At 45.1% G+C, this 24,839-nt stretch overlaps 1 protein-coding gene across 9 annotated transcripts in view; it reads left to right on the forward strand.

The window, feature by feature from the left end:
• TSPAN5 (tetraspanin 5) overlaps positions 1-24,839 on the forward strand; it is a 187,097-nt gene that overhangs the window by 154,983 nt on the left and 7,275 nt on the right. For 6 of the 9 annotated variants that reach the window (XM_017516194.2, XM_037734131.1, XM_037734135.1 and 3 more), the window contains exons 3-5: positions 16,521-16,667; positions 21,089-21,259; positions 23,494-23,619. In XM_017516194.2, coding sequence (XP_017371683.1) covers positions 16,521-16,667; positions 21,089-21,259; positions 23,494-23,619 — 444 coding nt within the window. The remainder of the gene's footprint in view (positions 1-16,520; positions 16,668-21,088; positions 21,260-23,493; positions 23,620-24,839) is intronic. The other 3 variants (XM_017516196.2, XM_037734133.1, XR_005197932.1) reach the window with 2 other exon arrangements.

Raw genomic sequence — 24,839 nt, forward strand, 5'->3', positions numbered from 1 at the left:
TTTTTTGAGACGGAGTCTCACCCTGTCACTTGGGCTAGAGTGCAGTGGCGTGATCTCAGCTCACTGCAACCTCCGCCTCCTGGGTTCATGTGATTCTCCTGCCTCAGTCTCCCGAGTAGCTGGGACTACAGGTGCGCACCACCACGCCTGGCTAATTTTTTGTATTTTTAGTAGAGACGGGGTTTCACTATGTTGGCCAGGCTGGTCTCCAACTCCTGACCTCAGGATCCACCTGCCTAGGCCTCCCAAAGTGCTGGGATTACCGGCATGAGTCATTGTGCCTGGCCCAACTTTTGTTTTAAGATCACTCTGGTTGCTGGTTGGGAAAAGAACACAGCTTTGCAGCTTTGCTATGGGCTGAATGTTTGTGTCTCCCCACCCTGCCAAATTAATATGCCGAATGAGGCCCTCATCCCAATGTGATGATATTTGGAGGTGATGCTTTGGGGGAGGTAATTAGGTCATGAGGGCGGAGCCATTATGAATAGGATTATTAATGCCCTTCTGATAACAGAAGAGACAAGGAAGAGTATTTCTCTCTCTGCCAGGTAAGGACATAACCAGGAAGAAAGCCCTTACTAGACACGGAATCTGCTGGCACCTTGATCAGGGACTTCCCAGTGTCCAGAACTATGAGAAGTAGATGTTTATTGTTTAAGTCACCCACTCTATGATAATGGTTATAGCAGCCCTAGCTGACTAACACAGGGCTAAACAGACTTGAGTTCAAATACTGGCTCCTCCATTTACCATCTCATCTGTGTGATGTTGGCCAACGGAGTTAACTTCTCCAAGATGCCGTTTCCTTGTTTGTGCAATTGGTATGCTATTCTCACCTTACAGGATTGTTGTGAAGATTAAATGAGACCACACTCTGTACAGTGTCTGCTGTAAGGCAGATGCCCACTGGAGACAGGGCTCCCTCCCCTGGAACCATGACCATAGGCTGTCCACTCTTACATGGGGCAAGAGCACAAAGGTGGCTTTGAAAGCGACCTCAAATTTTAGGAGTTTCAGGCTTTGATCCATGGACCAGAGAATTGGTTTTGTTTTGTGGTCTCTTGAGGAGCATGTGAAGTGCGTTAATCTCCTTGGTAACTGTAGATCTCAAAGCCCTTTGGGTTAATTTCTGAGTTGGGCCAGGCCTCTGCTGAGTGAGACAGTGTAGTGGACACTGTGCACCTGCTGAGCTGACACCACCAGCCCATGAAGCACTACATCCCCCAGACCCAGATGTGTGACATTTACTTATAAGAGGCCTGGAGGGTAAATCCCCAAACCGGATCGTGGCTGCAAGGATGAGATTTCCAGTGGAAGAAACAAATTTTCTTAGCAGATAGAACTTTCAACATATTTATATGAAATATAGAAGCATTGGAAGCAAAAATTGTTACCCCTCATCCTTAGTATCAGTTTGAGTTTTAAACCCAGGGCTAATGTTGCAGTTCCACACTAGACATAATAATTTCAAGAATTCATTTTGTCTGAGTTTCAAATCAACTGTAAAGATGCAAAGGATAACTGTGTCGCCAGGGGAAGCTGATTTATGTGCAGTTGTTCAGAGATCGTAGGATCTGCTGTTTGAAAGGAACATTAACAATTATGTGACTTGAATCACCTCCACAACACCCTTGAAACACCCAGTCACAGTCAACTCATTCATTCAAACAACATTTATTGAGCACATAGCATGGGCTGCGCTTGTGCTGAATTGTAGGGAAATGTGGATGAAGTGATCTAGTTTCAATCCTCATGGAGTTTACCCAGTTGTAGGAAACGTATGTGTATATACATAAAATAATACATTGCATTAAATGCTGCTTAGGGGTATATATGCGTTTAATGGTTCCCACAGCAAAGGACTCACCATTTCTGCCCTTCCTGTTGGAAAGACCTTCCTTCCACCAAATTAGAATCATGTCCCACTAGTTTTCACTCTTTGATTCTGGATCTACCCTGTTGGATCCTACAGAATAAGTCCTTCCACATGTTAACCCAGGAGGTATGTAGGGTGAGGGCCTGGTTTCTTCTGAGTTTCCAAGCTAAACATCTGCTGCTCTCTAGGTGGTCCTCGCAGGATGCAGGCTGGAGTCCCTTGTCCATTTTGTTGGTGCTCATCTGGCCCAGCTCTGGTGTGTCTTCTGCACCAGGTAGAGGAAGCTTTGTGGGCTGTAGAGAGTATGGTTGGATTGCATCCTTTCTCCTCTCATCAGTGCAGCTTGGGATCCTCTGTAGATCATTGTATCTGCAGCTCACTGAGAGTCCCAAGTTGGTTGCACATCCAACTGGTTATCCCATACAACTTCACCTATGGCTGATTTTCAGAGGTAGCTGCAGGATTCCACAATGACAGTGGTATTTCAGCCCACCTCTCCACCTGCTGAGACCGCTTCAGACCTTCCTTTAGCTTCTTCCCCTTTCTGCCCAGCTTGGTTTCAGCTGTACATTTTGATCAGCCTCCTCCCTTTATTCCTTCTGCTAAGTCAGACTGTCCTTTTGCCCCACCATGCCACCTGGAAAAATTCTGACTCAGTAGGTCCAGGGTAGACACTGGGATGCTCTATTTTAACAAGCCTCCTAGATTGTTGTGACTGCAGTCAAGTTTAGTTATCATCGATAAAAGCCAGTGATATGCTGTTGAGCAGGCCAAGGACAGAGCTCAATGACATGTCACTAGAAATTTCCTTTGGGGTTGACACTCATTCACTTAGGTGTGCCCTTGGGTGTCATCAGTCAAGCAGTTTCTAATCCATCTACTTGTCATTGCATCAGACTATATTTCTGCATCTTGTCTTTGTAGATAGATGGTATCTTCCACTTTTCCACTGATTAACTGGCCTAGGCACTTAACTGAACCTAGCACTTTCTTATGGAACCTATGCTGGGACCCAAAGCACAACATTTTCTCATCCTGGTACTTGGAAACCTTTATCAGCAAAGCAAAGCATGATGCATCACTCCTCAATTCTAGAAATGTTTTTCCCACTTGGCTTCCAGGATATCACACTCTCCTGGTTTCCATACCTCACGGGTGGTGCCTTCTCACATGTGTTTGCTAGTTCCACCTCATTTCCCTGACCCTGAAATGTTGGATTGCCCAAGGCTCAGTCTGAGCCTTCACTCATCTTAAGAAATCTCATCTAGACCTGGGGCTTTACACACCATCTGTCACTGATGACTTCCAATTAATATTTTTGCTTCCAACCTCATCTGAATTCTAGACTTGCACAGCCAGTAGCCTACCCAGCATCCACACTTAAATACCTAGTGGGCTTCTGAAACTTAACACATTCAAAACAGCATGCCTGATTCCCATGCCCTCCCAACCTGCTCTTCCCAAATGCAGTCAAGAAACAACTCCATTCTTCTACTCGCTTATTCCCAACACCCTGCTTTCTTTTCTTCATGTACCATATTCAGCCCATCAGCAAATACTGTCAGCTCTACTTTGAAGCTATATTGAAAAATCTGATTTCTTCCGCCACCTCCGCTGTTATAACCTGGTCTAAGTGGCCAACACATCTTGCATGCATTTGTGCAGAAGCCTTCCATTTATCTCCCTCCCTCTGCTCTTGCACCCTAACCCTCACCCTAAGCCTGTCCCCATGCAGCAGCTGGAGTGATCCTTTGAAAATGTAAGACAGATCCTGTTACTTCTGTGTTCCTAGCCCTCCAGTGAGCTTATTTTCTCACTCAGAGCCATCTATGGTGTCCATGGCCTGTGTGACCCTTGCTTTCATGCTGTGTCCTTCCTCACAGTGTTCTGTGGTCCCACTTACCAACTCACTATTCCTCCTGCATCCCAAACATCCTCCCACCAGCCCAGGGCCTTTGCACTTGCCCCTGCCCGGCATGCTCTTCCCTGGAAAACCACATTGGTGCTGTCTTTTACTTCCTGGTTTCTTCTCAAATGTCACCTTCGACCCAGCCCTTTCTTCCCCTTCCTTGTGTTTTTCCTCCTCGTGGGACTCATCACTTAGGCACTAACAAGTCTATTGCCTGGACTTTTTGTTTACTGCTGAACTCCAGGCCCTAGAACGTTAGATGGCACATAGCAAGTACTCAAGAGGTATTGCTTATGAAAGAATGAATGAGCAAATGAGCAATGACAGCATTCTTTAAAACTGGCTATATCGTGGAGTTATAGAAGTCAGTAATTGCCTCACATCTCCAGTAAGCATACTATATTAGCGATTCTTACAGAATAAAAGGAGGTACATACATGTGGTTTTTGAAGTCTGATTTGAGAATAATATGGGGTTAGAAATATGAAATACATATATTGTCTATATCAGAAAAGAAAAAAATGACTTCCATTGTAAAGGTGGAAATTTATATATGATTATCTCATTTCATGGAAAAATTAGGGGTGCCATTCCCTTTCTGTTTTGCCCAACTCTTGTGCTCATTACTTAATTCGTAAGTGGGGGCAAGAGGAAGAGTGATCACTCACTCACAATTAGAAGTAAGGGTATTGAGGGTGCAGGAGGACTCAGCTTTCCAGAGGAGGAAAAAATGCCTTTCCCTGATCCTTAGTGTGAATTTAATGTTCCCATTCTGCCCCTGCCTCCCCTAATGCAGCACCTAGCCCATTAAGCAGAGAGGATACCTAGGCCTGGCTTGTCTGGCCTGGAAAGTTGAGGACAGGAGCCTGTCTTTGCTCTTTTATGCTCAATTCCTAGCTCAGTGCCTCCTGTACAATGGATGCCCAGAAGCTGTCGGTGACTCAGCCAATGAGAATATGCAAAAAGAGCTTTATGCATTCTAAAATGCTACACAGGAAAAAATCGCTTTTTATAAAGGAGTTGCATTTGCACTTCCCTGACCTCTGGATCCCCTCGGGTTAACTTTAAAGAGAATGACATTCTGTTTCATGGCGGGGAAACCGAGGCACCAAGATGTTAAGCTGCAAGTCTGGCCCTCTCCCTCCCAGTCTTCTGGCCAGTCCCCTGTCATCCTCCATTGCACTCACGAGGCTGTGTTCTCTAGGGGTGGTTGGAAGGAAGGAGCTGGTACCTAGTGCTGATCCCAGTAGGGAGGGGGAATTAGGAGCTCTAGCTCCTGTATTGCTGTTTTCCTTGGCTTTGCTGTGGATGCTGATTCTTTTTCCTGGGGGGTTCTCCCCTGCCCACTGTCTGTGATTTTAGGTCTCATTGCAGAAACCTCTGGTTCTTCTCGTCACAATTATACAGGAGATTCACCTTGGAAAAACTTCCCCTATTTGCCCAGGGAGGAAAATTCAGTGAGATTCAGTGATTCAGGCAAGTCGTAGCAGTATAGGCCAGTTTCCGTAGCCAGAGGGAGGCAGTAGGGGAAAATGGTTACTCAGATGATTTGAACAGAAACAATGGCTTTCTTAGCATTGAAACTTCTGTAAGGAGACATTTCTGAGATGCTGAGAATACTTTTGTGAAGGCGATTTTCTAGACTGAAATGTAGATTGTGATTCCCTTCCTCAGTTATCCCAATGATTCCCTCAAGCTCTCTGTTGGATCTAAAGAGCTGGAAACCAAACAGCTGTGGTCAGTACCTGGAAGCTATGTGATCCGATGTGCTCTAATCAGTATATTTCACATACACGTGAAGTATGTGGGACGAAAATTTCATGTTTCTCTGTGTATTCCCCTTTAAACTGTATTCCGTGGGGTTTCTCAGGGATGAAAATTCAGTTGGATGAAAAATTCAATGACTTTGTTGTTCACTCTCAGAGATCACAGTCCTCCTCTCACTTGGAGGCACAGATCCAGGCCCAGTGATGAGACAGGGCTGGATAATAAAACCCCAAACCTCACTTTGCATTAACATGTTCTCTCTGCCCTCCCATCTGCCTTGGCCCCTGAGGAGGGAAGGAGATGTGGGCCTTTGCCCTCTGCATCCTCCTGCTGGCCCTTGACCCTTCCCAGATGACTCTGCCCGCTGCCTGCCCAGGCAGAAGCTGGGGTGGGCTGTGCTCTCTGCACCTGGCAGAAGTTAAAGGGGAGGATGTCCTGGTCTTTGTGAAGCTCCCCTGCTGAGTGCCTGTGCCTAGTGGTTTCCTTGATCTTGGTGGCTGTCTCGATTGTGGGTGACTGTCTGGCAGCCCTGCTCGGACCTGGCCACCTTTCTCAGCCAGTGTACCTCTGAGCTCTGCCTTCTGAGGTCAGTTCCCACATCTGCAGGCAGCCCTATCTGACAGCGTCCAGGATGACTCCAGGCCCCCTCGTCTGTGCTGCCCTCGTGTTTTCTCCGGGACATACTCATCTGGCAGTGAGGTCAGTTCCCCTAGAACAGCCTGTGCCTGTCTTCGCCTGCCTCTGATCCCAGAGCAGTGGCTGGCCCTTCTCTCTAGGTTGCCAGGGCGGGAGGCAGCCTGCAGCCCACAGGCCCTTCCTAGGCAGAGTCAGTCCCTAATGGCTGTGCAGGTCAACTATAGTGCCTTGAAACGCCTCCTGAGGTTTAGGGTGAGAAAGAGGCTGTCCACACCCCACCCCTAGGCCCCAGGGAGTGGTGTCACAGCACAACAACCACTTTCTCCAGAGAAACCTCACTTCCCCTCTCAGCCCTGCTTCTGACCCCTTTGTCCCTGTCAGAGTTCACTGAGGCACACAAAAGAAAGACGTCCTTTGCCAGCAGTGGCGGAGGTGGGCTGAGGAGGGGAGGTCTTGTTTCCTACTCACTTTGGCTTTCAGATAGTGATCAGTGAAATCAGAGGCAAGAATGTTATAACATCATATTGTGTATTTTTCTTAAAATTTTGGAAACACGTGTATGGTGTGAAGTTGGAAATAGGAATCCTCTTGCCCGCTGTGACCCCGTCTTCCAGCAGAAGAGCACAGGGAGTGATGCGACCCCTGCCGTGGGGCCAGGTGCCCCTGTTCAGACCCCTGCTCTGTCACTTCCTTTCTGTGTCTGTCTCCTAACGTGTCAGAGTGCCAGCCTGGCTGGTTTCTCGTGAGGGTGAAAGAACCCAGGTAACCCACTGCCTGGCTGGAGTCACTGCCGAGCCGGGTAGCTGTTTTGGTGCCGCTTTTCTTCAGGCCTTCAGCTGCTCTTATTCAGGGTGACCTGGATCACCCCAGAGCCTGCCAGCTGCTTCCACAGCACCTGACTGCCACCTGAGTGGGCTTCTAAGTACAGAAATGGCCTGGAGCTTCCTCTGCCACAAACGCCGGCAGATACAAACCCAGCCTCGCCCAACCAGCCTCTTCATCTTCTCTTACCACTTGTCATGTAGAGGCCCCAATAGGCCAGATCTTGTCACTTTGTCTCCGCCTCTTGCTGATAGGACCTTCTGCCCCTCCCCATGGACCCCCATGACACCCACTGCTTGTGCCTCTGCCCAGCACACTGTCCTTAACCACGTCCCCTCTAGACTCAGCCCCTGAGGGTGTCACTTTATGTTTTACTGGACATACCCTTGACTAACATACCTAGCAGCTCACAGGTGATCCTCATGAAAGTATTCGCTCAATAAATGAATGAGTCACATATCTTTGCGGTCCCAGAATAGAGGATCTCCTGCCGTTAGTCTGGACTTCACCTTTTTTCTTTCTTTTTTCTTTTCGTTTTCTAGGACTAGTGCTACTGAAGACTTCGCCTTTTTTCACTTGAGTTTTGGGGCACCATGATCAGAGCCGGTTTTAGCTCAGGCTGCTATAACAAAATACTATAGACTTGGGTGGCTTAAATAACAAACATTTATTTCTCACAGCTCGGCAGGCTGGAAGTCCAAGATCAAGGTGCTGACAGGTTCAGTTCCTGGCGAGGGCTCTTGGTTTGCAGCCGCCTTTTTGCTGTGTGCTGGCATGGCAGAGTGAGAAAGGGAGGGCTCTGGTCTCTTCCTTTTCTCTTTTTTTTCCTTTTTTTGAGACAGAGTTTCGCTCTTGTTACCCAGGCCGGAGTGCAATGGCGCGGTCTCGGCTCACCGCAGCCTCCATCTCCTGGGTTCAGGCAATTCTCCTGCCTCAGCCTCCCGAGTAGCTGGGACTACAGGCATGCACCACCACACCCAGCTAATGTTTTGTATTTTTAGTAGAGATGGGGTTTCACCATGTTGACCAGGATGGCCTCAATCTCTTGACCTCGTGATCCATCCGCCTCGGTCTCCCAAAGTGCTGGGATTACAGGCGTGAGCCACTGCGCCCGGCTCCTTTTTTTTTTTTTTTTTTTTTTGAGATGGAGTCTTGCTCTGTAACCCAGGCTGGAGTGCAATGGCACGAGCTCGGCTCACTGCAACCTCTGCCTCCCCAGTTCAAGTGCTTCTCCTGCCTCAGCCTCCTGAGTAGCTGGGACTACAGGTGCATGCCGCCATGCCCAGCTAATTTTTGTATTTTTTTTTTCTTTTTTTTTGAGATGGAGTCGCTCTGTCACCCAGGCTGGAGTGCAATGGCGCAATCTTGGCTTACTGCAACCTCCACTCCCAGGTTCAAGTGATTTTCCTGCCTCAGCCTCCCAAGTAGCTGGGATTACAGGCGCCCACCAACATGCCCGGCTAATTTTTGTATTTTTAGTAGAGACGGGGTTTCACCAGGTTGGCCAGGCTGGTCTTGAATTCCTGACCTCAAGTGATCCGCCCACTTCGGCCTCCCAAAGTGCCGGGATTACAGGCGTGAGTCACCAAGCCCAGCCTCTTCCTTTTCTTAAAAAGACAATCTCATCATGGGGGTCCCACCCTCATGACATCTTCCAAACCTAATTACTTCTCAAAGGCCCCATCTCAAAATACTACCACACTGGGGCTTGGGGCATCAAAATGTGAGTTTGGGGAAGACATAAACAGTCAGTCCACACCAGAGCCTCTATTAAATCTTTCAACTGAAACTTTACACCTAGGCTGGAATGTTTCTAAGTATGTCCCTGACCTTCTGAATGTCAATGAAAATATCTGTGAATGGCTGAGAATGCGGGTGATTTCTGAAAGCCTTCTCTTTTGCATGTGGCTATTTCTATGTTGATGGGGCAGTCACCCCCACCAGAGTATGTAGGGATGGTGATCTCCCTGCCTGTGAGCAGTGCCAGCTGATGGAACCTGGCACCACTGGCCTCCCCAACAGCAGCTACTTGATTGCAGGGTTTTATGGAGACCTAAAAGATGACTACCCCTCCTTCTTCCCCTCCTCCCTTCAAAGGCAGGTCATGACCACTTTTTAATCTGCAAAAAAAGGATTACTTGAGTCTCACTGATGACCTTTTGTGACAAGAAAAAATGGGTAGGTGCCACGCACCTTTGAAGCAGCCAGTCGTCCTTTATCTTTGCATCTCTTTGCTGGGCATGAACTAAGCTGCTCAGGCTCCCTTACATCTCCCTGCACCGTTCAGGGCCTGACAAGCTTTCTTCTCATTCCTGGTCTTCGCCCTGGCCTCTGCGGCAGTTCCTTAGATAGATGGGTGTTTGGAGTTTTACAGAGTGGCTGAGCATCTTTGACAAGTTTTTATAGGGGCAGGTTCCTTTGTAGCCCTGTGGTCTCTACTTGGTCTTCCTGTGTATACCATTTAGAACCTCATTTCTGACTCTCCAGCGCCTCTCTCCGAGTAGCAGTATTTTCTTTGAAATGTCATTCCTTGTTACCCTTTCTCGCTAGGGAAATGTTTCTTTATCTCTTACTCTAAGAACATTGTTGTCAGTAGGATCTGGTTTATGGAGGGGTGGGCGAATCGAGAGCCAGTCTCATAAATCTCAAAGGGGTCCATCTGGCCCAGCTCTGGATACACATTTCATAGGCCTGTCTCTCTCTTTCTTATCCAGCAGTTGGAAGAAATGTGCTTATATATGCAAAAGCAGAAGAGTCCCAGACCTTGGGGTTTATTAATGCTATTTTTGTATTTCTTTTCTGTGTGGGTTGAGAGAAGAAATTGCAGCTTGCCAGGTGGCACACAGAGGCTGCTCTGTGCTGGTGATGAAAAAAACCACAGACACGCCTGAAGTTTATTGGTGTGGAACCCTTCTGGAGTTTTGTTTGCCTTCTTGTTTCTGTGTGTGTGTAGAAACCTCTTTCAAGAAGAAATAGTTATTCAGAACACATTCCTTTATTGCAGAAGCATGGGGAAGAAGCTGCTAAAATTCCAGAGACAGCTGAATGAATAAGGCACTAATGAGGAGGGGGAAGGTTTTGGCTGCTTTTTCACATTCTTACTGAGACATACTATGTTCATCAAACCACTGAACAGCCAGATCTAATGGAGGTAGAACCTAATTCAGCCAATGGAAGGTCACTCCAGACTGGTGACTCTGGTTGTCAGTGTGCCCGTTAGCGCCCCAGCAACAGAGGCGTCCTTGCTCCTGGATCCATGTGCCACCATCGCAGCAACACCGCTGCTGTCTCACCGCAGTCACTGACTCCTCCCTGCTCTCTTCTCTGCTGCCCCACTTCTCAGTATCCTAAGCTTCTGCCCACTCATGGCTCCTGCCAACTCCTGGCTTCAGCGTCTTCATGGCTTCCCCCCTCTGCCTTTTCTCTCTGTATCTTAGATTATTTCCAGTTCCCCCCAAAAGAAGATCTGATTAACGAGTCAGTGACTGTCACCTCTGCTAGGCATGATCATCAGGTGTGGCTATAGCTTTCCTTAGAGGGGGTCAGGCAAGGCAAGTACCCAGAGCAAAACAGATTCTTCTTCAGTGCAGTTGGGTGAGACACTCCTCCTGGGTATTTCTACAGTGTCTGGTGTCTTCCTCTTGTTCTAATAATTATATTATTAATATAATAGTGGCAACAGTGATGATAGCAATACACTTTTACTGAATTCTTATTATGTTCCAAGGACTTCACATCGTGTTTGGATTTACTTGGATTGTTTCCATGATCTTCATAATAACCTTAGGACGTAGGGTACCATTTTCACAGGTAGAGAAATTGAGGCTTCGGCGGATGAGTAAGTACTCACAGACACAGGTAGTAAGTGTGATCTTAAGCAGGCTACCCCATTTGCCTAAGCCTCAGTTTGGCTTAGGATTGGGATTCAAGACAAGCTAGTCTGTGTGTCTGTCTGTCCGTCTGTCTCCCCTCATCCGTCTGTCTCCCCTCATTGTCCAGGCTACCCCACTCTCTGAGTTTTGGATTTTTAGATCCCAGGGGATATTGGAGGTGAGCCTCATTGGCTCTGGAATGCTCTCTCTGCCCCTCTAGAGCAGGCTAGTCTAAGTGGATGAAATAGTAAGGGTCTCCCTTGTACCTTGAGGGGTACAAATGTATACATTGTTGCTTGTGGCTCTCTAAACTTCTGTTATAATGCTATTGCCTCAGACATGGACCACTGATGTGTCTTATTTCTTCTTAAACATATACTGGTCTATTCGCTAAGTTATAAGAGATGCTGTCTAGTACCTAGTGGATAATGGAAATCTCCTGTTCCAGAATCATCTTTAAAGGCTCCAAATGGATATGCCCAGAGCTAGTTGTCCAAATGCTAATTTGCAAAACGGCCAATTTGTTGAATATATTTTTTTCTTTCAGCTTTTTAAATGGACTGGTATTCATCTTGTCTCTATAGCAGCACTTTATGTTATGGTCAATTTGTTTTTTGCCTTTGCTGCTGCAGCAGCTGCAGACTTTAGAGGAGAAGAGAAGATTAAGGATCCTAAGAATACTGACAAAGCATATAGTCTGCATATGAAGAATTCTTATGAATATATTCATTTATATCAGTTCTTACTAATATAATCTTAATGTGTAATAAGATACACGTATAGGGATTCTTCCCACACAGCATTCTGAATCGATCCTCTTGAATATATTTTTCTCATCACCTACAGTCTTGGTACAGACTCTCTCTTGTTGTGAATCTTTCTCTTTCTGCTACTGTTGTTCAGAATCTCACTTTCAGACGTAGACTAGAACAGATGGAAATAAGTATGTGTGGCCCCTACTCTGCTTCTCACTCATTATCCTCATTCCAGTTAGATTCAGCTTCAGGGGATATTTTCTGATGTTATCTGCATAGTCTAGTACCCTTGACATCGTTAGCTCCCAGGGCTTGCTTTGCCAGTAGGATTCAGGTAGGAGAAGGATGAGAACTTCCTGAGGAATACAGATGCCAAGCTCTTTGTATGTACTTTTGGCATAAACAGCAGTTCTAGGTACAGAAGAGAGTACTTGAATAACATTTTGTATTCGTTTATTTACTTATTTATGTTTCATTATTTTTTGAGAAGGAATTTCACTCTGTTATCCAGGCTGGCGTGCAGTGACATGGTCATAGCTCACTGCAGCCTCCAACTCCTGGGCTCAAGTGATCTTTCTGCCTCAGCCTCCTAAGTAGCTAGGACTACAGGCACACAACCACTGCACCTGACTTATTTTTAAATTTTTTCTAGAGATGGGGTCTTGTTTAATTGCTCAGGCTGGTCTCAGACTTCTGGCTTCAGGCAGTCCCCCTACCTCAGACTCCCAGTGTATTGATTTTTTTTCCATGTTTGAGTTTTTAAAAGTTGGTATTTAAATTCAATGGCTGAACATTCAAGTTTGCATGCAGTATTGGAAATTAAATCATGCTATGCGTTATTTGTCAGTAACATAGACAAAGCACCTAAAAGTTCCCCAGAACTGCTAATTTCATTGATGATGCTGAATTGATAGTGAGTTAACAGGAACGAAGACTGTTTACACTGGCTTAATTACCACGTTGACTTGAAATATCAGCCGGCAGGGGAAAGTAACCATTTAAAACCCGGTGCATCCCTTTGCTCCCTATTCCCACATGTTTTCCCATCTTTGGCTGTGTGTGTATGTGTGTGTGTGTGTGTGTGTGTGTGTGTGTGTGTGTGTGTGTCTGTGTGTGTGTATCTGTGTGTGTCTGTGTGTATGTCTATGTGCATGTCTGTGTGTAAGTCTATGTGCATGTCTGTGTATGCGTTTACATGCATGGAGGACTGAAGCATACTTTATTCAAAGCTTTTCTGTTGTGCAGGACTTCTCAGATGCAAATGAAGACTCAAAAAGAACCGGCGTGAGCAACCAAGGGAGTGTATCTAAGGCTCCTGGAGTGACATATATAACTCTAGGGCAGTCCTCAGGAACCACTGGACCAGGGATTTATAATGCTGTCTGGATTTTCCCTCCCTACTCTTGTTCTTTGTTTCTTCCTGAGCACTGATTTTCTATTCTCACTGCAGTCTGACTTTCTCCATGTGGTAAGAAACATGACATGCTTCACAAGGCTCTGGAGTTTAACATTTTAGAGTCTCAGCCACTAGAGAAAGGTGCCTGTTCTAACTCCTGGCACTCCAGGAAGGGAATCTAGACTTCTCAGCCCTCACCAGGCCAGCGGGATCATGTGAGATCCTGGCACTCCGAGGGGTCGTGGAGTGAACGGAGGAGCAAAGGCATCCTTACAAGGAGGAGGGAGGAGGTGGTGCTCTTCCCAGAAGAAGGGGGGTGCCCTCACATTCCCAGAAGACTAGGTGTCTACTGGTGATGTTCTTGCACATTCCTGAGGATTTACCGTGAATATGAGTGCCTATTTTATATTACTTGGCAGACTTAACTGTAATCTTAGATTTTTTCTTCTTCCAGCTTCTTGTCAACTACAAGGTTTAATTATAATTACTCTCAGCAAGCATATACTAGCACTTGTTACTCATCTGTCAAATTGAGCTTAAGGAAATTAAAAAGTCCAGAGAAAGACCTCATCTTTAGGACAACAGAAGACTGAACGCCTCATCATTTTTGTGATCCAAATCACTGCTGCCAGGATTATGACCAGCTCCTCTTTTTTTTTTCTTTTTTTGAGGTGGGGTCTTGCTCTGTCACCAGGCTGGAGTACAGCGGTGTGATCTTGGCTCACTGCAACCTCCGCCGCCCAGGTTCAAACAATTCTCCTGCCTCAGCCTCCCAAGTAGTTGAGATTACAGGCGCGTATCACCATGCCTGACTATTTTTAGTCGAGACAGGGTTTCATCATGTTGGCCAGGACGGTCTCCATCTCTTGACCTCGTGATCTGCCTGCCTCAGCCTCCCAATCCTCTGTGTAGTAAAAAGCAGTAAAACTGCTGTCCTTCAGTGAATGTTGGGAAACTGTGCACAGGTGAAATAATAAGTCTGTTTTTCTCTCCTTCTAGGTAAATAAGCCTAATCCCAAGGGGAAAAGTACTGGCCATTGGGCATTGACTTTCACATTCACTTCTTGTGTTTCAAGATTTGAGGTAGTGATGATAGCTCATAATATATTCATGAAAAATGCTGAGTGGATGTAAAGTGTTCTCAGCACAAAAATGATAACTATGTGAGGTAATGCACATGCTAACTAGCCAGCTTTAGTCATTCCACTCTATGTATATATACATATATATATATATATATATATAAAGTGAATATATATATTCAAGACATGGACAATACATAAAATTTTATGTCCATTTCAGTTTTTTTAATTTAAAATAAATTTAAGTACATAAATAAAGGATATATTCTTTCCACCCCAGGGAAAAAAAAAAGATCTGAGTTAGTTTTCAACTGGTAACTACTTGTGTATATTCGGAATCCATTAAAAATAAAGTTGTTGGTAGTCTTTCCTATGCATTGTGGGAGATTAGTTCCCCCAGCTCTCCGTAGTATCTGTTTGCAGCTCTATCTTTGCCAGAATTTAGGATTGAATAAGTAGAACCTGCAGTCCAGCTAAGCCCCCAAATGATTGTTGTTTCCGTGGAAACAGCTGAAGGCCTCTCAATTAAAACCGCCTCTGCAGGCCGGGGAGAGTACATATTAAAATGAGTTTTTCTTAAGCCAGTTTTCATCCTCCCAATTAAACCGAGGGTGCAGATGATCTAGGAATCTCCTGACAGCTGGGATCATACGTTTTTGTCTTTGGGGGAGGGACTATTTTGATATTTCGGCCATAGGTATGTTTGCTAGCTTGTTGCTTGCTTTGCTGGGTTGCTCAGATCGTTGACTTTGTTACCTACTGAGCTCTTTATGAACAACCATGGATCCTGGGTGAGGGTTTGGGAGCAATCTGATCTTTGTTCGGACTTGTGAGCTGCAACTAAAAAGCCCATTAAAAATGGGCGAAATCATAGAACAGTCTGGAAAGGAATCTTAAAGGACATTAAGGCCTTATTTCCCATCCGGTTTGGGGATCTTTGCTAGAATGCTGTTGACAGAGGTTCATGGCGTTAGCATCCCTGTTGCGGAATCCCATATTTCTCAGGGCAGCCTTCTTTGGTTCATTGAACAGACTTGTTGATATTGAAAATGCCTCTTTATGATGGAACTGACATCTCTCTCTGTCAGTTCTTCTACTGCTACCTCTTCATTCTGGTGCTAAGTTAACCGTGTTTCTTCTCCCATAATTAAACTTAAAATCTTCCAAGAATGTTTTCATGTATCCCCGAAGTCTTCTTTCTCTTTTTGTGGCTGAGAAGGTTCATAACATGAAAACTTCAGGTACAAACATCTGTGGTTAAAGGCGTTCTCAGGGGAGAGCCTGGTTTCGTAACAACCCTCGGCCTTTACCATTGATGCTTAGATTATTTTATTTTATTTTTATAGACAAAGAGTCTCAGTATACTGCCCAAGCTGGTCTCAAACTCCTGACCTCAAGCAATCCTCCCACCTCAGCCTCCCAAAGTGTTGGGATTACAGGTGTGAGCCACTGCACCCAGCCTGTTGCTTGGATTTTGTCTGCCTTCTCTGGCAAATTCTTCTCAGCATCATTTGTACAGGTGGAGAATTGGTTTGAGTGTTTCTGTGTTTTCCTGCAAACTTTTCCCCCTGGAGTAAATATTCATAGTTCTCTGCTTGGAAACCTAAGAAACACAAAATTGGATCAAGCCTTTGGTCTATGCAGCCTCCCGAAGGGTGTGGTTGCCTTCTGTGATGTCACCCCAGAAGTTAAGGAATACACCCTCAACCCTAACTGCTTTAATAGTCTCTCAACCCTTTGCCTGTGACTTTATTTAAACCTTAGACTTTTAAAAATTACATTTGTTTTATAGTTTAAGAGTTTTTAATTCTCCATATGCATTCTGTCATTGATATCCTATTCTTGTTCGTAAGTTGACACCCCCTCAAAGGAAGAAACAAACAGACAAAAAAGAACAAACAAAATACCCTTCTCTGAATATTCCTACCCACAACCTTTAAATGTATTAAAACTTAAAACTCTCAAGTTCAGATGTTGATCAGTGCTGACTGGGAAGTACTGGGAAGCAAGTGTGTGGCCACTACTTGGTACTCCCCCCTCCCCCTCCCACCTTTCCCCTTCCCCCCTCCTCCTCCCGCCTTCCCCCTTCCCCCTCCCGCCTTCCCCCTTCCCCCTCCCGCCTTTCCCCTTCCCCCTCCCTCCCTCTCTTCCTTCCTTCTTTCCTTCCTCTCTTCTTTCTCTCACTTTCTCTCCCTTTCTTTCCCTCTCTTTCTCTCATGTTTTCTCTCTCTTTCTCTTTTTCTCTCTCCTTCTTTCCCCTCTTGAATATTAATCACATACCTGACAATCAGATGCTCTCTGAAGGTTTTCTTTGTGGGGGGAAAAGACAAATGCAATAATCCTTACATGTTGGAAAACTGACCCCACGTCCCGGTGCCTTGTTGTGTGTTCTTTTCTGCTCCCAGGGAGTTCTGTCCAACATCTCTTCCATCACCGATCTCGGCGGCTTTGACCCAGTTTGGCTCTTCCTTGTGGTGGGAGGAGTGATGTTCATTTTGGGATTTGCAGGGTGCATTGGAGCGCTACGGGAAAACACTTTCCTTCTCAAGTTTGTAAGTATCCCACTCTCTACTCTCAGATTGAGAGCCAAAACTTTACCTTCCCTCAGGAGGTCACCCTATCTATAGGCATGACAGTGAGCTGTACCAAAGGCACTGGCAAAAGTAGGGCCCAGGTCGTGATTTTCTTTTGAGAGAGCTCTCTAGCCCTGATTTCCAGTCCTGCCTCCTTAATAAGTATATTACCACCCCCACTCCCCACCGTGACATCCATGGAGGTTTCGTACGTATATATCACAGACTTGGATTCCATTCCCTAAGATACCTTTAGGACTAAGGTATGTATATATACTTTTCTTCTAAGTGATTCCTCCCCTCACTTTTATGCACATAGTAAGTGGGGAGCTGTGCAGGCCATGGATTTGGAGAAACCAGGCAAAAGCACAGTGGCTGTGGCCTGTCCAGATTAAATCTGTTAAGCAGGAAGTTTCGCTGAATATGGAGAAAGAGTAAAAGGTAAACCTCTTTTGTCCTTAGCCGGCACAAAGTCCTCCTTTGTATGACTAGCATGATGTTTAGATGCGGTGCAGCTAGTGTGATCACTGTCTGAGTGCATGTTTGTAGAGGAGAGGTTTCTCCAGGGGGTTTATTGGCATTTAAACTTAAAATAGAGTGTGAAAAGTGAAAGCCTTTGCTTTGGAGACTCCTTTCAAAGGAGAAGAAAATGGCATGTCCCATTTATGTATCTCAAATAGGGTTGGTGAATGTAGCCAAATGTGCCTGTCAGCATGGAGCTTGGCACTCTGGTGAGCATCCGAATCACAGCCCTCTATATGAGGCATCCATTCCCCTTTTTAAGAACAGGGAAAAAGATCAAAAGCACCCACCTTCATGTGGTGAGGAAGGATGGCGGAGATTTCTGGACAACAGTTGTAGTGTAATATTACCAGTTACCAGAATTATTCCCAACCTTTATTGACACATCATCGTCCAGGGACATTTTTGTTTACAAAAACTCCAAGAACTAGCCCAATAGTCATGTAATGTGTGATTCTCTTCCCCAGCATTTCTGCCACATCATCCTCTGGCATCTTTTCTTAAACATCCCTGAGAAGAGGGGACTCGCTGTGCCCCACCCAGGGCAGCCCATTTCAAATCTGAGCAGCTCTGGCTCAGAGAAGGTTTTGGAGGCTGTTTAACCTGAAAGTTAGCATGACTCATTCTAACAAGGAAAACCGAGGGGTACTTGGTCTTACAGATAAGTGCGCAAGCAGCTGGTTCTCTCTTCTGGATGCATGGGACCAAAGTGGCTGTAGCTAGTTTCCTAAGACTCAATCTGCCTTATCTGCCAGATCCCCCCTTTGCCCCCCCCCCCACACACAACCAAATGCTTCGTTCTTCACCTAGTCAAGAGACCTGGGGAGCCCCCAGGAGAGCCCTGTCCCTGATTGCCACCTTCCAACCTGCCCGTCTTCTTGGCATGAGGCATCTCAGTGCTCAGCTCACCTTGCCAGCTTTCCTGTAGCCTGATTGGGTCCTTGTCATGCTCAGCTGTTGCCACTGTTTTACCAGTTTCAGCCTCTATGCCCCAGAATGTGGGATCCTCTTTTTTTTTTTTTTTTTTTGAGATGGAGTTCCACTCTTGTTGTCCAGGCTGGAGTACAGTGGCGCCATCTCAGCTCACTGCAACCTCTGCCTCCTGGATTCAAGCAATTCTCCTGCCTCAGCCTCCCAAGTAGCTGGTATTACAAGCACCCACCACCATGCCTGGCTAATTTTTGTATTTTTAGTAGAGATAGCATTTCCCCATGTTGGCCAGGCTGGTCTTGAACTCCTGACCTCAGGTGATGCGCCTGCCTCGGCCTCCCAAAGTGCTGGGATCACAGGTGTGAGTCACTGCACCTGTCCAGTCCCCTTAATTGTGACTTACTTGACTATAGTTTCATTTATAGTGGTTGACCCTTTACTATAATTTATTATTTCTTATAGTTGAAGATTCCAGTGTTAACTGAATAGGCAGAAAAATACACACTTGTCTAAATCAGCACCGTATTTATAAAGTCTCATGTTGGAAATGAAGAGAACTGTGTTGTTTCTTGGCTTTTTAAGACTTGGAAAATGTCTTAAATGTCTTCTCTCTCCATTTAATACAAACAATAAAAACTGGCCAGGAGTAACCTTCGAGCAGGAGATCTGAGATAAGTAGTAATTAAATGTCCACAGGACTCCAAATAGCCCAAAGATGTGCCGCCGCAGGGAGAGTTGCTGAGGGAAAAATCCAAGAACTGGGATACTGCGAAAAGCAGATAGAGCTTCCTGGTTGGCTTAGGCCCTAGGATGATGCCTGTGAGTCAGTCTCTGCACCTTTGGAAATAGGGGAAATTAGTTCAGCAGGGCCTGGGGCATGTAGCTATCTACCAAATATTTTATGTGAATTGAATTTGGACTCAATTTTTGGTATGTACATTATGTAACATGAGGAGAAAAATTACCAGGGGAACTGGAAAATGCACTTAACCTTTGTGGAGGTGAGAACAAAAATCGAATTAAAATCTTTCCCTGACTTGGTGTTTCCTACATGTGCTCCTGCATGCTAGCTCTAATTTTGTCATTTCGGTAGTACAATAATTCGTAATTCATATTGACGTGCTAAAGGTGGTGCCTAATACAGGCCAGGGAGTTATTTACACTGTAGGGTAAGCACTGAGCAAAAGTGGTGAGATATTGTTTTCTGTTCATTTTTCTAGATTAGGAAAAGTTTAAATTGAAATTATTGGCATCGCTGATGATCATTAAAAACTTGTTTAAATTTTGGCTGGGCATGGTGGCTCATGCCTGTAATCCCAGCACTTTGGGAGGCTGAAAGAACTATTTAAATTCCATTTCCAGTGAATTCATGAAAGATATATAAGCAGGAACTCTAGGGAGACCTGAAGGGCTGAGCTGGAGGTTCTAGAATTGGGGCCTAAACCTGGGAGTCCAAAAACTTTGCCAGGCACTTATTTCCACCTTCCACCCCTCCTCCCACGCCCACCCTCACAAAGCAGTACTTGGCACCCTAGACAAACACTTGTCAGATCTGTGGACATCTAATGTGTAATGATCCTTTCCACTCCCTGCTCCTAGCCTCCCCCGATCCCATAAGACTGAGGGACATCTTTGAAGGCAAGGGGTATGGTGTTACTCATCCTTGCTTCTGCAAAGCCCACCTACCTCGGGGCCTGACCCATTGTGGATCATTCAGTAGATGTTTGCTGAATGAATGTTTTTTTTTTTTTTTTGGCTTTTTTCTTTTAATGAGTAACTGTTGTTTCCTTTGCATCCCCCCCAATATATTTTTCTCTTGGCTGGTGGCTCCTTGTCTGCCTGCTGAAGACAGAACTGCAGACCTGAGCACCCTCCGCCTCCTCAGATGCTCACTGTTCTGCACACGGCCTTCAGTTGTGGCCCCATGTCACCCTCTCTGCTGTTATTACCAGAAGTTTACCCACAGTGTACCCTCTGGTCCTTCACAGCTCATTTCTCATAATCTATTTTAACAACAAAGTTTGAGAAGGTTGAGAATACAGGATGGTAGGAGGTGGAAAAAACAGTGGGTGTGAGCAGAAGGTCGATATGACTAAGCTGAGACTCTGCTGAGTTTTCTAGATGGAAGGGAAATTTCTCCAGAGTTACGGGCAGTTACCACATGGCCTCATGGCTTTGAGCCCTTCTTTTCAACCCCTTGTTGTCTACCTTAAGCAGAAGTTTCCCTTCGGCTGCATTTTGATGTCACTTAAAACATTGCTGGGGCCTGTGCTTCCTACAGGAAGGTAAGCACAGCTACCATTCCCAAGAAAGCCGTCAACTCTGGGGTTCTGTTTTGTTTTTATGATGGGAAACTATTTTCATGTCATAGTCACTGCCCACCCCACTACTTCCTCTTTGACCCCTTTGTCTAAGGTGAACACATCTGTTACTTTCCCCTGTATAGCAGGTGCAAAGGAGTATTAAAGTAGTGTCTGAATCCATAAAAGGAATATATTGCATGAGAGAATCAAGGCCACAGTAACAAATGACAGGCGATCTTAAAATATTGGAATGATCTTTCAAGTTACAGATGCTTACTAGAGACAGGGGCAGGTCATTGCTCAAGCATCTGGCAGTACATTAATCATGAGAAATTCATTAGGCCTTAATGTGGGTCTAATGAGAAATTCTTATTATCCATGTTTGCTTATGGGCTTTGTTGGTTAATTACCAAATGGAACACCAGAGACCCTAAAATGTGATTATGAAATGATTATTAATTTTTAAAAGTCCTTTCTTGGAGTGTAATATTCTATTAATGAATCTGCAGAAACTGAAGATTATCTGCTTTGGAGATGTGTAACAATCCAATGTAATGACAGACCTGTTTAGAGAGGAACCACTTGGCTACATATGATCAAAATAGCCCTTATAACTGTTCTCTGTGTATGTGTCTTTTGTCTTAGTTTTCTGTGTTCCTGGGAATTATTTTCTTCCTGGAGCTCACTGCCGGAGTTCTAGCATTTGTTTTCAAAGACTGGATCAAAGACCAGCTGTATTTCTTTATAAACAACAACATCAGAGCATATCGGGATGACATTGACTTGCAGAACCTCATAGACTTCACCCAGGAATATGTAAGTTTGAACTGGTTGGTTTGTTTTCAAGTTAAAGTTCTCTGAACGATGACCCCACTGAATATCCTTCCTGGTTTCCGTCTGCCGGCTGGAAACTACCTGACTGTGCTGCGTGGGTTTCTGTTTATTATTTTCCGACTTGCTGTATGACTTATAGGATTTCTATTCTAAGTGGAAATGTCCCATTTTCACTTGTTTCAACTTCTGTTAAGTTAGAGGAACAAAGAAGAAGATGCTTGAGCAAAAAGTTCTAATCATGCATGTCCTTTCCTATTTGTATTTGAGGAACATTGTTTTGCTCCAGGTTTAAAGTTTTCTTTGGTTATTAAATACGGATCTTTCTTATGCTTTGCCCCTTTTTTGGTAATCCTTGGTATTTCACAGCTTATAATAATCTACTTATTAACAGAATAATTTGCCACAAAGTTCCTAAAATGTGCTTATCCAAATATTATTGCACATGCAGTTAAAAGCATAAGCTTAGAAATTCCTACGGCACAGTGGCTTCTAACAAGTGAAGAATCTGCGCAGTGGAGCCCGGGCCACTCCCTCTGGTCCCTGAGCATGCCTGAGAAATGGTGTCTTCAGTGCCAGCAAAGTGACAGATGTCTCGTTTCACTCAGAATGCAAGAGACCAAAAGACACAGGTCTAGTGCCAAAATCTGATAAGGGACCCTGGGCTCACGGGACCTTGACCTATTTTCCCAGTGGTAAAATGGACGTAATACTAGCTACTGTCTAACACGCAGGGATATTATGACACTCTGATGAGGCATACATGTTTTGATATTAGGCTTAAGGATTTGCAGGTGTTTATGTGCCTGCACTGAAAAGTCAGGTAGGCTGAGCAGACTTGGATAGTGGTGTCTGTGGCATTCATGTGTATGTCAGGACCGGAGAGCAAGCAGAAGCCCAGTGAACCAGTAGCCTGCTTGGGGTTGGACAGTTTTCTACCTCTGATGAAGGGAGGCAGCAGCCATGTCAACACTTGTCACAAGGGAGGCCACCCCCTTCCTTAGGCACTCAGGACTGAGCTGCGTTATGTGGTTTTGATCGGTGGCAGCAACATCCGTCCTGGAGTAAGTTGTACCTTAAGTGGGAAATTAAGCCCTGATTCATGTCCTCAGCCCACTTCACTGTTTTATTCGGTCCTAGTGGGTTCAGGCTCCCTAATAATCCCTTCCCAGGCATTATTCCTGACTGGCTTGATGCCACTTTGATGGAGCTTTGTGGACACACCTCGAAATGCACACCCCAAGCCTTGGAAGGACCATGTTGCCTTGGAATGCTGTGTGCACACTGTGATTTCATGTGATTTTATTTTTGCATCATGGAATTTAATGTTTAGAAGTTGCTATTGGCCCAGAAAGTCTCCAAATGGTTGAGGCTTGATACTTCTTTAACTCGGAAAAGTAGAGAAAGTACATGCCAGGGGAGTGAGGACAGGGCTGTGTAGCAGCCTTTGACTCAGGCAGCATTTAAGAACCGCTGAATGTAAACAATTGTTTTATTATATTTTAATTGGAAGACTGACATTTTTAAGTTGAAAATGTAAAACACATGCTCTTGTTTTTAAACAAATTCAGAGTAGAAACAAATGTGAAAAGTAAAGCTCTAAAATTTCTGGCGGTAATGGATATATTAACTATATATTTCTTGATTGTGGTGATGGTTTTGTGATATATACAGATGTCAAAATTTGTCAAATTGTATGCTTTAAAATGTGCAGATTATTGCATTTCAGTTTTACCTCCATAAAACAAATCAGACATTTAACGAACCATTAGAATGTAGATATCCAAACTTTAAAAAAGTAAGCCTATAGTAGCCCACCCATAACCCCATTGCCTCCTTCGGTCACTACCACTGTTGTTGGTGTCTTATTTACCCTTCTAGAATGTTCGTTTCTCCTTCTAGAATGACATGCCCAAGCCAAACAGATCTTGTTCTAACTGAGCCCTGCTGTGCAGCTGCTCTGCCCTTCCTCCACCTAACACCACGGATCTCATCAGTCGTTTAAATCACGTGCCAACACATCCCTACAAACCTTCAGCCTTAATTACTTTGGAAGCTTTTATATGGGCCATTTAGGTTCAGTTTGACTTAAAAATAAAGTCTGGGACAGAAAAGGTCAGAACTGGCAGAAGCTGGGTGTCGTTCGGCGGGTGTGAGTGTAGGCACCTGCTTGCCTCCAAGTTGGTTGGGATGTTCTAATTCTTTCCTGTTTGCTCTAGTGGCAGTGCTGTGGGGCTTTTGGAGCTGATGATTGGAACCTAAATATTTACTTCAATTGCACAGATTCCAATGCAAGTCGAGAGCGATGTGGCGTTCCATTCTCCTGCTGCACTAAAGACCCTGCAGTAAGTGAATGCCAATGAACTATTGGCCTACTCTGGACATCAAGCTGAGAGTATGCATGGGATGGGCAGAGTGACTTTTTGTTGAAACCTCTTCTTACCTGGTTACTCCTAATTGTAGCTTCTGTAGGGGGTACAGTGCTCAAATCTTCCTAGTAGGAGTAATAGTTGCTGGTATTAATTTAGCAGTGCGTGCTCTTTCCTATTCTAAGCCTTTAAGTTGGAAACATTCCTACCGGCAGATGCCACCATTACCCTCCCTTTTCAGGGGAAGAAATCAAGGCACACGAGGTGTAAGTGACTTTCCCAGGCGTCCACTGCCTGCAGGTGATGGAGTGGAGTATGAGACCTAGGCAGCCACCTGTATCCCTGTTAGTCTTTATGAGAAGGGCAGGCTCCTATAAGAACTGTCTGCATTGGTTTGGGGTTAGTAACCCTTTTCTTTTTGGCTCAGTTCTAGGGGAAATATTAGGACTAGAAGGAGAGTCCCAGACAAGACAGGGCTGGACGGCTGTGGAGAAAGACCACAGCGGCCAGACTCTTGGGAGTCATAATGACAGGAATCGCAGTTTGCATTTTATTTTAAAAAAAGAATAAAATATAAAATCCATTTATAAATCACTCTCTTTTGCCACAGGTTTGATTATGTTTTGGATCAAATCTTGTGCTGGTTACATAGAATGACTTAAAAGGCAATTCTTAAGCCAGGAATAGTAGTTCACACCTGTAATCCCAGCACTTTGGGGGCTGAGGTAGGAGGATCCCTTGAGCCCAGGAGTTAAAGACCTGGCTGAGCAACAGAGTGAGACCCTATCTCTACAAAAAACTTAAAAAATTAGCCATGTGTGGTGGCATACACCTGTGGTCCCAGCTATCCTGGAGGCTGAGATGGGAGGATCACTTGAGCCCAGGAGTTGGAGCCTGCAGTGAACCATGGTCATGCCACTGCACTCCATCCTGGGTGATGGTGAGACCACAGTTCTTTAAAAAAAAAAGAAAAAGGCCAGACATGGTGGCTCATGCCTGTAATCCCAGCACTTTGGGAGGCTGAGGCGGGTGGATCACGAGGTCAGTAGATCGAGACCATCCTGGCCAACATGGTGAAACCCTGTCTCTACTAAAATTAAAAAAAAAAACTTAGCTGAGTGTGGTGGCATGTGCCTGTAGTCCCAGCTACTCGGGAGGCTGAGGCAGGGGAATTGCTTGAACCCTGGAGGTGGAGG

Source organism: Cebus imitator, unplaced genomic scaffold, assembly GCF_001604975.1.
Source record: "Cebus imitator isolate Cc_AM_T3 unplaced genomic scaffold, Cebus_imitator-1.0 Scaffold575, whole genome shotgun sequence".
Lineage (NCBI taxonomy): Eukaryota > Metazoa > Chordata > Mammalia > Primates > Cebidae > Cebus > Cebus imitator.